General features: G+C 37.6%; 1 protein-coding gene across 7 annotated transcripts in view; it reads right to left on the bottom strand.

Moving 5' to 3' along the window:
• MAP4K3 (mitogen-activated protein kinase kinase kinase kinase 3) overlaps window positions 1-13,419 on the bottom strand; it is a 193,126-nt gene that overhangs the window by 84,374 nt on the left and 95,333 nt on the right. For all 7 annotated transcript variants that reach the window (XR_004287953.1, XM_032352889.1, XM_032352887.1 and 4 more), the window contains exon 3: window positions 6,428-6,518. Coding sequence is in view for 6 of the 7 variants with exons in the window: in XM_032352889.1 (XP_032208780.1) it covers window positions 6,428-6,518 (91 nt within the window). In the remaining variant the exon portion in view is untranslated. The remainder of the gene's footprint in view (window positions 1-6,427; window positions 6,519-13,419) is intronic.

Below are 13,419 nucleotides of genomic sequence, written 5' to 3'. Positions count from 1 at the left end.
GGGAGGAGGAAGAAGGAAATTTAAAATAAAAAGGAGCGGAGAGGAAGAAAAAATAAAACTAATTTTGTTTAGTTTACTACAAAAAGGAGAGGAAGAAGAAACTTCTCTAATTTTGTTTAGTTTACTACTTCCCCAAATTATTTATTCCATAGACCTACTTGTTTCAAACCACATATTAGCATCCCTCAGAACAAATGTTCTGGAGGAAACACCCTAGCAATACTGGTATAAGAAGGTATTTACATAAGAGAGTTAGTTCCACCGTATTTTTTGGCTTAAAGCAGTGGTTCTCCACTGAGGGTGATTTTATCCCTCAAGGAATGTTTGGCAATGCAGAAGACATTCTGGGTTGTCACAACCGGGGAGGTGCTACTGACATCCAGTAGAGGCCAGGGACATTGCTAATTATCACATACAGGGGGTCAGAAGTTGCTATTACTCCTCCTCCTACTGTACTTGAAGGAAACAAATGATGCTTGTGGCAGTATAACCAAAACCCTAAAAACAAAATAGAACACTGGTGGAAAACTGGTGAAATCAATATGAAGTACCTTAGTTTGGCTAATAGTATTGTACCAAAGTTGATTTCCGAGTTTTGACAAATAGACCATAGTTATGTGTCAACATTAGATGTCATGACATGTCTAACATGACATTAGATGTCAACATTAGGGAACACTGAGAAGAACTCTCTGTACAATCTTTACAACTTTAATGTAAATCTAATACATTCCAAAATTCAAAGCTTCCTTAAAAAAAAAAAAAAAAAGACGGTAACTGGTTATAAATTAAAGTGAACTAATTATAATCTGTATTTCCATAGTGTGAGCATTCAAAAAAGCATTTCCATTTATTAAGATCCTGTGGTTTCTTTCCCTCTCCAGCCTCACCTCCAGCTCTAGAAAAAATTTTCTCCCAGTTTCTACGTAACTCAAGAGATAGCCGTCTCTTTCCTGGATTACTGTAACAAATGTACTTAATAAAATGAAAAATGAGCCTACTCTCAATTCCCTACACACCAGGTCCATGCTTCACAGAATATATACTCTGTGTTTAAACCTTCAGCAAGTACCCTCAATACCTACACATCCTAATTAAGGAATAAAAAGTGTCTTTTTGGCCACATCTCCATGGCCTTACCTACTGCAACTACTCCCTTTCCCTTTCAGCTCTAATATGAAACTATCAGTCGTCCCCTAAGTAACTCGTGACTTTTTTCGCACATGTATTTCCTTTCTAGAAATTACAACTTTCTACACACATACACATGCTACAATAAACACTTAATAATACTTTAACATCCAATATTTAGGAATCACATTATTCATAGAGCTTTCTCTGATTCCCTCACTTTGACAAAAGTAATTATTTGCTCATGTTTATTTCTTCTATTAGATTATGAACTCCTTAAAGGTAAGGGCTGTGTTTTATCTGTCTTTACACATCTCCAAAAACCAGTATAGCCCTTTATACATCCTGAGAAATGTAAAAACACTTTGTGAATAATGGTGGTGATTTACAAATGTTATGAGATACATCATGCTCATCCAAACTAGTGCTCTTGATTTCAAAGGTTTAAAATATCAGATCCAGGGGAGCCTGCATGTCTCAGGCCATGATCTCAGGGTCCTGGGATCAAGCCCCACATTGGGCTTCCAGCTCAACGGGGAGCATTGGTTTCCCCTCTCTTTCTGTCTCTCCCCCTGCTTGTATGCTCTCTCTCAAATGAACAAATCTTCAAAAAAACCAATAAAATATCTGATCCAAATGAAACTTTTTACTGTACGGTTCTGATCTATTGGCTTATCTTCTGAGGAGCATTTGTTGTTTTTCGACTACAACTTTAAGAGTTCAAACTGGAGAGAACGGTCTCAATTTTCTTAATATGGTCTGAAAGGATATGTTCGGCTAGGAATGCTTAGCAGAAACCTGAAGTTAAGAGTCATCATTCACTTAAAAGAAGCAATAGTTAAGCTCTACTAGGAATAAAGAATAGGTCTATGATGATTTTAATCTGTTGTTTTATAAATACACTCAAATCTACAGAAAAAATTCACACCAAACCAGGATTATTTACTTTTGTAAACTTCAGAGAGAAGTTTTGTCTATCCAGTCTTTGTTGTACAGTATAGGTACTTAACGCTTTTAATGATATTGAGATGAGCAGCGAATGCCCTATTAAGAGTAACACTAGTGGGAAAGAAAAAAAAAAAAAAAAGAATAACACTAGTGGGGACGCCTGGGTGGCTCAGGTGGTTAAGCGTCAGAGTCCTGGGATCAAGGCCCACGTAGGGCTCCTTGCTCAGTGGGGTGTCTGCTGCTCCTTCTGCCCGCTGCTCCCCCTGCTTGTGAGTGCTCACTCTCTCTCTCTGACAAATAAATAAAATCTTAAAAAAAAAAAAAAAAAGAGTAACACTGGGTATTTTGTTTTTCAGGAGCTCAGTTTCAGTATTTCTTCAGGAAATGAGCATAGCTACCCTATTATAAAAGAGGCTTCTGAAATGAATTATATGCTGGTCATCTATTCAGTAAATTCAAAGGATAAGTTTGATTTTCTGAAGGGGAAATATATTAATGGTAAAACCACAGTAGCTCAATTTCCTCAATTTTTTGGTCTAAATTTGTTATAATAGGCTATAATGGCAACAAGAAGGAAGAAGGTTGCTAAGAACACTATATATTTTAGGGGGTTTGTATCAAGTTTGAAAAAACAAGCTCATTGTCTTTTGTAAAATCATTTGGTAATGAGAAGGAATCCAAGAAACCATGTCCCCTTTGAGATGAAATCTGGCATTCCCGGGCTGAGTAATATGGTATACCAAAAAGGCAGCCAACCAGGGATCTACACAGCCTGGTTTAAATCCAGTTTAAAACCAGAGCTGGGGGGCACCTGGGTGGCTCAGTCGTTAAGTGTCTGCCTTCAGCTCGGGTCATGATCCCGGGGTCCTGGGATCGAGCCCCACATCAGGCTCCCTGCTCAGTGGGAGGCCTGCTTCTCCCTCTCCCACTCCTCTGCTGTGTTCCCTCTCTTGCTGTATCCCTCTCTGTCAAGTAAATAAAATCTTTAAAAAAAAAAAAAAAAAAAAAAAAAAAAACCAGAGCTGGGTTTAGATCCATCCATTTTTGGATGACCTTTAAAGGCGTCACTAACCCAGCACCCCATTTTCTCATCAGTAAAAAGAGTGGGCCTAGTGATAAAACCCTTAGTTCCTTCCAGCTCTAACACCTTGCAAGTCTAATCATTAGTATTCCACACTCTAAATTTGGCTGAGCCTGAACTTTAATTAGGAAAGAATTGAAGAATCACTAAAGAAAAAAAAAAGCTAGAGAAAGAGGATTAATTGCTGTTCTGTGTCATACTACTGTTTGCTTTCCTATTACTTTCATCAGCTATGCCAGTTACAGAATAAAATTTATTTAAACCAGCATTTCCTATGTTAGATCATACGACTCCAAACTAACACAGATAGCTCTACCGAAAAAATGATTTTAATTTTGTCATTTTACTTTGGTTTCTGGGCAATTTGCTCTGCATATGCTTAAATTTGGATTAAAAGTACCCTTTAAAAAAAAATCCAGCTAGCTATACACAAAACATAAATTTGTGTACTTTCTGTATGTACATTATGCTCCAATAAAAAGTTTACTTTAAAAAGGATATTCAGAATATAGTCAGAAGACACAATTCCTGAATCTAAAAGTAAATAGAATTTTTGTTATGCATAACCTAACTGGCTCTCTTGACGCATGTCTAGAAGTAAAAGTAATGAATGTGTAAAGAGCTGCACTATTTGTCCCAAGCCAAAACCAAGATTTATCAACAAAAATAGATACAAACTCAAGAAGAATTCACTTTTTGGTGGGTAACAAGAAAAAATCTTTTGCTGCCTAACCTGTGTAGGACGACTCATGACTAAGTAACAGTTTTAGTTTAGTGTTAGGGTTTTTTGTGGGGTTTTTTGGTGGTTAGGGTGGGGGGAGTTGGCAGTTTATTTCCAGATCTTTGGCAAGGAAGAGAAAGACTACATCAAAAGTCATGTCATTCATGAGCACAGTATTACAGAAAGAACTAGAACTCTACTCTGTCAAAAAGTTGAAATCAGATTGTAAACTAAATACTTGATATTAAACTCTCTCAAGCATCTTATTTATAAAATGGAAGTAGTATCGACCAGAGTAGTATTAATAACAGCGTTGTTGAAAAGATCAAATGAGACACTAACATGATAACGCTTAAAAACGGTTAAGAAAGAGTAATAGTAATAGTAGCAAAAGTAGTAGTGATAGGTGTATTTATGGAGCATTGTATTTTAACCACTGTTCTTAACACTTTTTACATATATTTACCCATTATCCTCATAGTTATCATGTCATGTACCTATTATTATCCTCATTTTATAGATGAGAAAATGGAGGCTCAGAGTGGTTATGTAATTTGCTATATACATCATTAGGTTAATAAATGATGGAGTCATGACTCAAGCAACTCAAACAATTTGACTTCAGTACTCAAAGGCTCTTAGCTATTGAATACGCTATTGTCTCAATGGCAAAAAGACCAAGGTTGCCATATAAACGGATGGGGTTATCCTGAAACAATACATTAAGGTTTGAATGGTCCCAAAGTTCCAGCAGATTTAGACCATGTTTGAGAAATACTCTTAAATCAAAGACTTGTTTGCTCTTGGGGGAGAAAAACATTTTGTTATGCTTCTCAACTGAGGATAAGTAGGTCATTTTGTCAGGACCAGTAACAGCAAAATTGCTCTGAAGTGATGATTTTAACATACTGGCACAATCGATTATTTTTATCACAAACTTAAATGATTTTAAAAGACTGTTTTTGAGATGCCTGGGTGGGTGACTCAGTCAGCTGAGCACCCAACTGGTTTAGGTTCTGGTCATTATTTTGTGGTCAGGGGATCAAGCCCCGAGTTGGGATCGGCTCAGCACAGTCTGCTTCAGATTCTCTCTCCCTGTCTCTCCCATTCACTCTCTGTCTCTCAAATACATAAATTCTTTTTAAATAAAAAAAGAGAGAGAGAGAGAGAGACAGTTTCTTTGACCTGAGATAGTAATTGCCTGTGCTGGGTCTGTCCATAAAATAAAAATTGATGCAGAAACTGTGTTAGGTTACTGTTTGAACCACTCACCATTAAAGTGGTTTTAAATTGGCTGTTATAGAACCCATTCAAAATGTATTAACAGTCATTGACCTGGGAGTAGTACCTGTCCCTATGTTAAGTGAAGTCTCCATTAAACCTACTCTTCAATCTTGATGAAGGTGGGGCAATCAAAGCTGTTCAAGAGTGGTTAGAATCAAGAAGAGCTGGTCTGGTTGGCTTTTCACAAGCTGGAAAGAAGGGAGGGCAGAAATGCCCTCCCTGTCTTTTCCATATGCTGCGCCTGCACCCCAAGAGAGAAGTGGGGTTTTTTGGCACCTGGACCATAGGACAAGGGAAGCTGCAACAAGCTACTTCTTTTTGTCTTTTACAGTATATCAGAATAAAATGTTAACAGTTTTTTTTTTTAATATATAAGAACATATTTAGGGCACCTGGATGGCTCAATTGGTTAAAGCAACAGTTCAAGTCATGATCCTGGAGTCCTGGGGTCAAGTCTTGCATCGGGCTCCCTGCTCAGTTGGGAGTATGCTTCTCCCTCTGATGCTCCCCCCTCTCTCAAGTTCTCTCTCTCTCCAATGAATAAATAAAATCATTAAAAAAAAAAAAGAAGAAGAAGAAGAAGAAAACATTCTCCAATCCTCCTTTTGGGAGGAACCTTAAAAACAACTAGGTCATAGCATTCAGCTCATAACTACACACAGAACCGAATGGAAAAACAGATTTAACCTTGGACTCATCCCCTATGGACTAAGACCTGGGGAACCTGGCGTGGTCCTACCAAACCAAAGAGGGCACCAATTCATGGTCTAAGTTAACTTTACAACCCGGGAAAGTAAGAAGTCAGTGAAATAATTAGAGTTCCTAGTCCTTTGGACAAAATGAAGGGAAGGGATGATACAGTACCCTGAGGCTAGAAGCACAAAAGAAGGAAAAAGTGTCTACTAAAATCCTAGCAGTTAGAGGTGCTCCTGACTTTCTAAATCCACTCAAGTCCAGAAATAAGGGGCCATGGAATGGCATGTTTAGATCTCTAGTCTACCACAGGAAGACTAACCATAAAAGTCAATTTTTACTCAACAGCTTCCTCACTGAAACCACAACCAGAATTCCCAAGAGTACAAGAGACAAATCACAGACTCCAATATCAGTCACAGAATTAACATAAACAGGTCAGAAATAAAAATTTCATTCATGTGAAAATGGCCTGTTATCTTCAAAGCATGAAGAAAATTACAAAACATGCAGTTAGAGCTGATTTTATTTTGTTAAATGAATCAGGTGATGGGAAACAAACAATGTACCTGAGATAGCTTCCAAAATAAGCAACAATATTTGGGTGTTTACAGTCTTTCATCATAATAATTTCTTGCTGTACAACTGCAAAGTCTTCTCCTAGAATAAAAAATAAGCATGTTGAATATTTAGTAGGTAAGTTTCAAAATGTCAACTTGTTTCAAAACATAATAAATAATGTTACTGATGTTATATTTAATTACAGTTTCAGTCTTGACAGAAGGTATAGTGATTAAAGCATAACTCTGGTCCTAGACTATCTAGATTTAAATACGAACTCTGTCCCTTACTAAGCTATGGGAGCTTGAGGAACTTACTTGACCTTTCTGTGCCAATTTCTTCCTCCGCAAAAGGGGGATAAAAAGAACTTGTTTCACAGAGCTGTTGGAGAAGTTACATGAGCTAATACATGTAAAATGTTTAGAACAGTGTCTGATACACAGTAAGGGCTACAAAACCATTTGCTATTATTAATATTATGCATTGGACATAATCATCATATAATCCACCAGAAAAACACACAAGGCTTTTTTCCTTTATTAGCAAATAAAGGAAATTTTATACAATTTAAGCACAAGGAGGTGATTGTCTTTTAAGTCAGGGCAGGAACCTTTATCCACCAGGAGTGTTGAATACACCTCCACAGGCTCCTGAGCTGAGAGGCCTACACTCCAGCAGTACTGGATTACCAGATGGCCCACGTACAAGGCTTCTCCTGGATTCAAGGGCCTTGCTCCAACTGTACTGGGATGCAGAATGTGATTCTATTTAGCCTTGTTGGACTACTAGTAAATAATCTCTCTCCTTCTATTCCCTTCATGCCCAAATTCTTCAAAATAAGATCTGGCAATCCCATAGCAGTGTCACATGCTCTGGCTCCTGAAAGAACACTGTGCTAGAGAGAAACAGAACTGCAGTGAATGCAAATGTGGTGAACCAGAGACTGTAGAGAAAGAACAAATGCAAGTACTTACATTCAAATCAAAGTAGTTGTGCATTACTAATTCAGTTTTTGAAGCATTATATACTATGAAGAGCCTAACCAAATGTATATTGGTGGCAAAGTAAGAAACAGGTTTCCTAAGTCAAGGCTCAAATCGAATCAGGTCATTATGTCATCAAGCCCTGACATTCCTTGCCTTGACATTTTCCTACTATAAATGTAAGTGAAACTTAAAGTGGCCTAGCCATGAACTATTTGAACCCAGTGTTAAAACCCACCCTACTGCCCCAGTTACAAGGGAAGCAGTAACAGAGAAAAGACAGTATGTCAGGTTCTTAATTTCTGCAATGAAATGAATACAATGTCAAAGATGTCCAAAGGAAGAAAAACAGGAAATTTAATTTTTATGCTTCCAAATTTTCAGAAGAAAATCACTGAACTAGGATCCTCTTCTGAGGTTACTTCGCACAATTAAGAATTCCTGATTTTCATTATATTAAGAAAAATCCAATTAGAGATAATTTTTAAAATCGGATTAGAAATAATAAAACCAAGTAAGACTAATACCAGTTTCCAGGGATATACTAAATACTTGGAAAGCTCTAAATTTTTCTTTTTCACCTCGCTCCCCACTGTACTTTCCCCAAACCAGTGAAGGGGTTACAGAAGATCAAAGTTTATCTAGTCAGAATGAACCCCAGGACTTTAGTTTGATGGTCAGAAGATAGCAGCTCTCTTTCTGGGGATGGTCACTGCACAACTTCAAAGAGAGCCAGCTTTAGAATAAAGTTGATCTGCAGAAAGCACTGAGGAAAAACAGGAAAAAGGTGGAAGGAAGAAGGCTTACTTGAGCCTTTGTAGCAGACTCCTCTGTCTCTGTAAGCTTCAGATATACCAACACATGATCAATAAATTCCCTGAATTGTTTAAATTACCTTGAATTGTGGTTTCTGTTAAACTATAAGCATGACATCTTTGTACATATCCCCCTTACAATACTGCGTCAATGTCTATATGTCTATGTCCTCACTAGAATATTATATCCCCTAGGACAGGATTATGCCCTAATCATCTTTGTATCCCTAGCAACTAATATGTGATCCATAAAACTGTTACCTGAATGAATCTATAATAGGACATAATTCCTCTATATGCTGATTCTAAATCAATAATGTCTGTTTTTGGTTTAATTTCAACCAGTTATTACCATATTTTATATAATTAATTGCTTATTTGCTACTTCTTTGTTTTACAAAACCTGTGAATGGCTTTAAGTCCTGGAAAATGGTGTTAATCCGAACAAAGTGCCTCCTTTTTCCTATGAAGTCATTTTCTATGTGATTATGAGAATGGCCAGGTTAAATTCAACATTTTTGTGGGAAAAAGGATGCAAAGAAAAAAAATCCACAATTCAGTTTTAAAGGTTAACTGAAAAAGCCAGATTTGGGCAGGAAAAAAGGAAAGAGTTTCTATACAGCAATAATCCAAAAGAGCTCAATAGATTTAAAATACTTTCTCCAAAGCTCCAGAGAAATACACACCAAAGAATGAACAGGTACCTCTGTCCCAAATCCTAGCAGACCAGGATGGTTAGACTAGATAATCTCTAGATAATCTCCAATTCTGAGAGTCTAGGATTTTTGTTAAAATTTTTAGACATTAAAGTGAAGAATATGTCTTCCAAAAAATGGCAGGCAAGAGGATGGCAGGATGGAAGGAAGGAAGATATAAGAAAGGAAGAAAGAAAGAAACCCTGAGAAAAACAGGCAAGCCTGCAAGCAGAGCAGATCAGGAATAAACCAAGTAAACAGACAAATGAAAAGACTAGAGAAGTTCTCAGAATAAACATAACACATATTAAATGTTCAATATATGTTAACTCTTTGCAGCAGGCTGAAAAATGGCCCCAAAGGTAGAAAGGTCCTAATCCCTAAAACCTGTGATATTACTTCATAATGGCAAAAAGGGTTTTGCAAATGTGATGAAATTAAGGGATGGGGAAAGTATTCTGAATTATCTAAATGTAATCAGAAGTGTTCTTGTAAGAGGGAATCAGAGGGAAACTTGAGTTTAAGGTAAAGAAGCAAGACGCTATTCTTTGAAGATGGGAGGAAGAAGCCAAGAATTAAGGAGTGCAGGGAATGGAGCTCTAAATGCTGGAAAAGACAAGGAAACACATTCCCCTTTAGAGTCACCAGAGAGAATGCAGCCCTGTACACACCTGGATCTTGACCCAGTGAAACTCACTTTGTGCTTGAGAATTCCAAAACTCTTAAGAGAATAAATTTGTGCTCTTCAAGCCAGCAAGTTAGTGGTAATCTGTTAACAGAAGCCACAAGAAACTAATAAAGTATTACTATCAACATTATTATTATTGTGACAGAGCTGGCTAGCCATTCACAAGTAATCTGTGTTCTCCCCTACACTGTGTAGAAGTTATTGGTGGGAGGCAATCATCTAGTCAAAGACAACATTTCCCTCATGGTGAACACTAAGGTGTCCAAGAAACTAGTTCTTGCCAATGCAAAGTAAGCAAAAGTATTGTGTCCTTGTTCAACTGTTTATTTCTCTATTAGCAAACTACATGACACTGTGAGGCCCCAGGAAATGCAAGAAATTTGGGTTCCTGAGTCACTAAAAGGAAGAAAGTCATCCAACACATTGAGCATCTGCACTGAACAATCACATAAACTTGAAATAAATTCATTATGTTAAGCCCACTCATATGTTCTCGTTTAGTTATTACAGTAAGTATTATCCTATGCTGATACAATAGTTACCACCCATTTGTTAAAAAAGGTTGTCCAAACTGCTTCACAAATGTTTTCGTAGATTAACAAATAAGATATTAGTCCCTCTATTTAATAGAGAACAGAACCAGATTATAGGCATTTCTATTTGGTATATAATGCTTTCCTGTAAATGTCTATATTTAGTCATATGTGTGAGAACAAAAGAGGAGACCTGAATGTCATGGAGGTGGGTCTTTTCCTGAAAACTATAATAAAACAAAGAATCCCTAATACCTCCTTGCCTTTTAGACATAAACGGACAATCACTGTATTTCCAACATTTCATAAAATTCTTGAGTTTTTCTTCAACAAAATAACATATAATCTTAAGTCAAATGCATATCTAACTGACTGCAATTTTGGTATACCTAATTATTTTCATTGGTGTAAACTGGGGACATTTATAAAGGCTACACTTCTTACATTAACAGAGCATTTTGAAAATAAACTACTCACTTTTTTATAGAATTAGAACTAGACATTCAATAAAATAATTACACAATCAATGTGATAGAACAAATCAATAAGAAAAAGAGAAGAACCACATGGTCCTCTCAATGGATGCAGAAAAAGCATTTGACAAGATATAGCATCCATTCCTGATTAAAACACTTCAAAGTAGAGAGATAGAGGGAACATTCCTCAGCTTTATAAAATCTATCTATGAAAAACCCACAGCGAATATCATTCTCAATGGGGAAAAGCTGACAGCTTCCCTTTGAGATCAGGAACACGACAAGGATGTCCACTCTCACCACTCTTGTTCAACACAGCACTAGAAGTCCTAGCAATAGCAATAGCAATCAGAGAACAATTGGCAATGAAGAAGTCAAACTGTCTCCACAGATGATATGATACTTTATATGGAAAACCCAAAAGACTCCACCCCCAAACTACTAGAACTCACAGAGCAATTCAGTAATGTGGTAGGATACAAAATCAATATACAGAAATCAGCTGCTTTCTATTACACTAACAATGAAAATATAGAAAGGGAAAGTAGAGAATCAATTCCATTAACTATAGCACCAAGAACTGTAAGGTACCTGGGAATAAACCTAATCAAAGAGGTAAAGGATCTATACTTGAGGAACTATAAGAACACTCATGAAAGAAGTTCATGAAATTGAAGACACAAGAAGATGGAAAAAACATTCCATGCTCATGGATTGGAAGAATAAACATTGCTTAAAAGTCTATAATGCCTAGAGCAATCTATACTTTCCATACCATCCCAATCAAAATTCCACCAGCATTTTTCAAAGCGCTGGAATAAACAATCCCAAAATTTGTGTGGAACCAGAAGAGACCCCACATTGCTAAGGAAATGCTGAAAAAGAAAAACAAAACTGGGGGCATCATGTTGCCTGATTTCAAGCTTTACTACAAAGCTGTGATCACCAAGACAGCATGGTACGGGCACAAAAACAGACACATAGACCAGTGGAACAGAGTAGAGAGCATAGATATGGACCCGCAACTCTACGGTCAAATAATCTTCAACAAAGCAGGAAGAAATATACAGTGGAAAAAGAGTCTCTTCAATAAGCGGTGCTGGGAAAATTGGACAGCTGCGTATAGAAGAATGAAACTTGACCATTATCTTACACCATACACAAAAATAAACTCGAAATGGATAAAAGACCTCATCGTGAGTCAGGAATCTGTCAAAATCCTCGAGGAGGACATAGGCAGTAACCTCTTGGATATCGGCCACAGCAAAATCTTTCAAGACATGTCTCCAAAGGCAAAGGAAACAAAAGCGAAAATGAACTTTTGGGACTTCATCAAGATAAAACTTCTGCACAGCAAAGGAAACAGTCAACAAAATAAAGAGGCAACCCACAGAATGGGAGAAGATATTCACAAATGACACTACAAAGGGCTGATATCCAAGATCTATAAAGAGCTCCTCAAACTCAACACACACAAAACAGATACTCACGTCAAAAAATAGGCAGAAGACATGAACAGACACTTCTCCAAAGAAGACACACAAATGGCTAACAGACATGTGAAAAATTATTCATCATCATTAGCCATCAGGGAGATTCAAATCAAAACCACACTGAGATAACACCTTACACCAGTCAGAATGGACAAAATCAACAAGACAGTGAACAAACAACAAGTGGTGGAGAGGATGTGGAGAAAGGGAACCTTCTTACACTGTTGGTGGGAATGCAAGTTGGTGCAGCCACTTTGGAAAACAGTGTGGAGATTTCTTAAGAAATTAAAAACAGAGCTACCCTATGACCCTGCAATTGCACTACTGAGTATTTGCCTCAAAAATACAGATTAGTGAAAAGAAGAGCCATCTGTACCCCAATGTTCATAGCAGCAATGACCACAGTCGCCAACCTGTGGAAAGAACCAAGATGCCTTTCAACAGACGAATGGAAAGGGCGCCTGGGTGGCTCAGTGGGTTGAGCCGCTGCCTTCGGCTCAGGTCATGATCTCAGGGTCCTGGGATCGAGCCCCGCATCGGGCTCTCTGCTCAGCAGGGAGCCTGCTTCCCTTTCTCTCTCTCTCTGCCTGCCTCTCTTTCCGTCTACTTGTGATCTCTCTCTGTCAAATAAATAAATAAAATCTTAAAAAAAAAAAAACAAACCAGACGAATGGATAAAGAAGATATGGTCCATATATACAATGGAGTATTATGCCTCCATCAGAAAGGACGAATACCCAACTTTTGTACCAACATGGACGGGACTGGAGGAGATTATGCTGAGTGAAAAAAGTCAAGCAGAGAGAGTTTATTATATGGCTTCACTTACTTGTGGAGCATAAGGAATACCACGGAGGACACTGGGAGAAGGAGAGGAGAAGTGAGTTGGGGGAAATTGGAGGTGAAGAACAAACCATGAGAGACTGGACTCTGAGACACAAACTGAGGGTTTTGGAGGGGGTTAGGGGCATAGCGTGAGCCTGGTGGTGGGTATTAAGGAGAGCACATACTGCATGGAGCACTGGGTGTGGTGCATAAACAATGAATCTGGGAACACTGAAAAAAATAAAATTATAAAATTATATTAAAAAAATAATTACACAAGTACTATTGTTGAATAAATATGGTAAAGCTGTCAAAACAGAACTAATGGTTGCGAAGCAGAACTGTCATTTTGCTCTGTGTAACAACTTATGTATCTAATTCCAGGTCATTGTATGAAGGCAGCTGACATGTCTCTTCACACTAAAGAAGTAGAGGTTATTTGAAAATCCAACCAGGAAAATTTTAAAGATTATCTGTATTGGGAGTTGAGCC

This window comes from Mustela erminea, chromosome 7, assembly GCF_009829155.1.
Source record: "Mustela erminea isolate mMusErm1 chromosome 7, mMusErm1.Pri, whole genome shotgun sequence".
In the NCBI taxonomy this organism is placed as follows: domain Eukaryota; kingdom Metazoa; phylum Chordata; class Mammalia; order Carnivora; family Mustelidae; genus Mustela; species Mustela erminea.
This window is presented reverse-complemented; position numbering and strand designations above follow the sequence as displayed.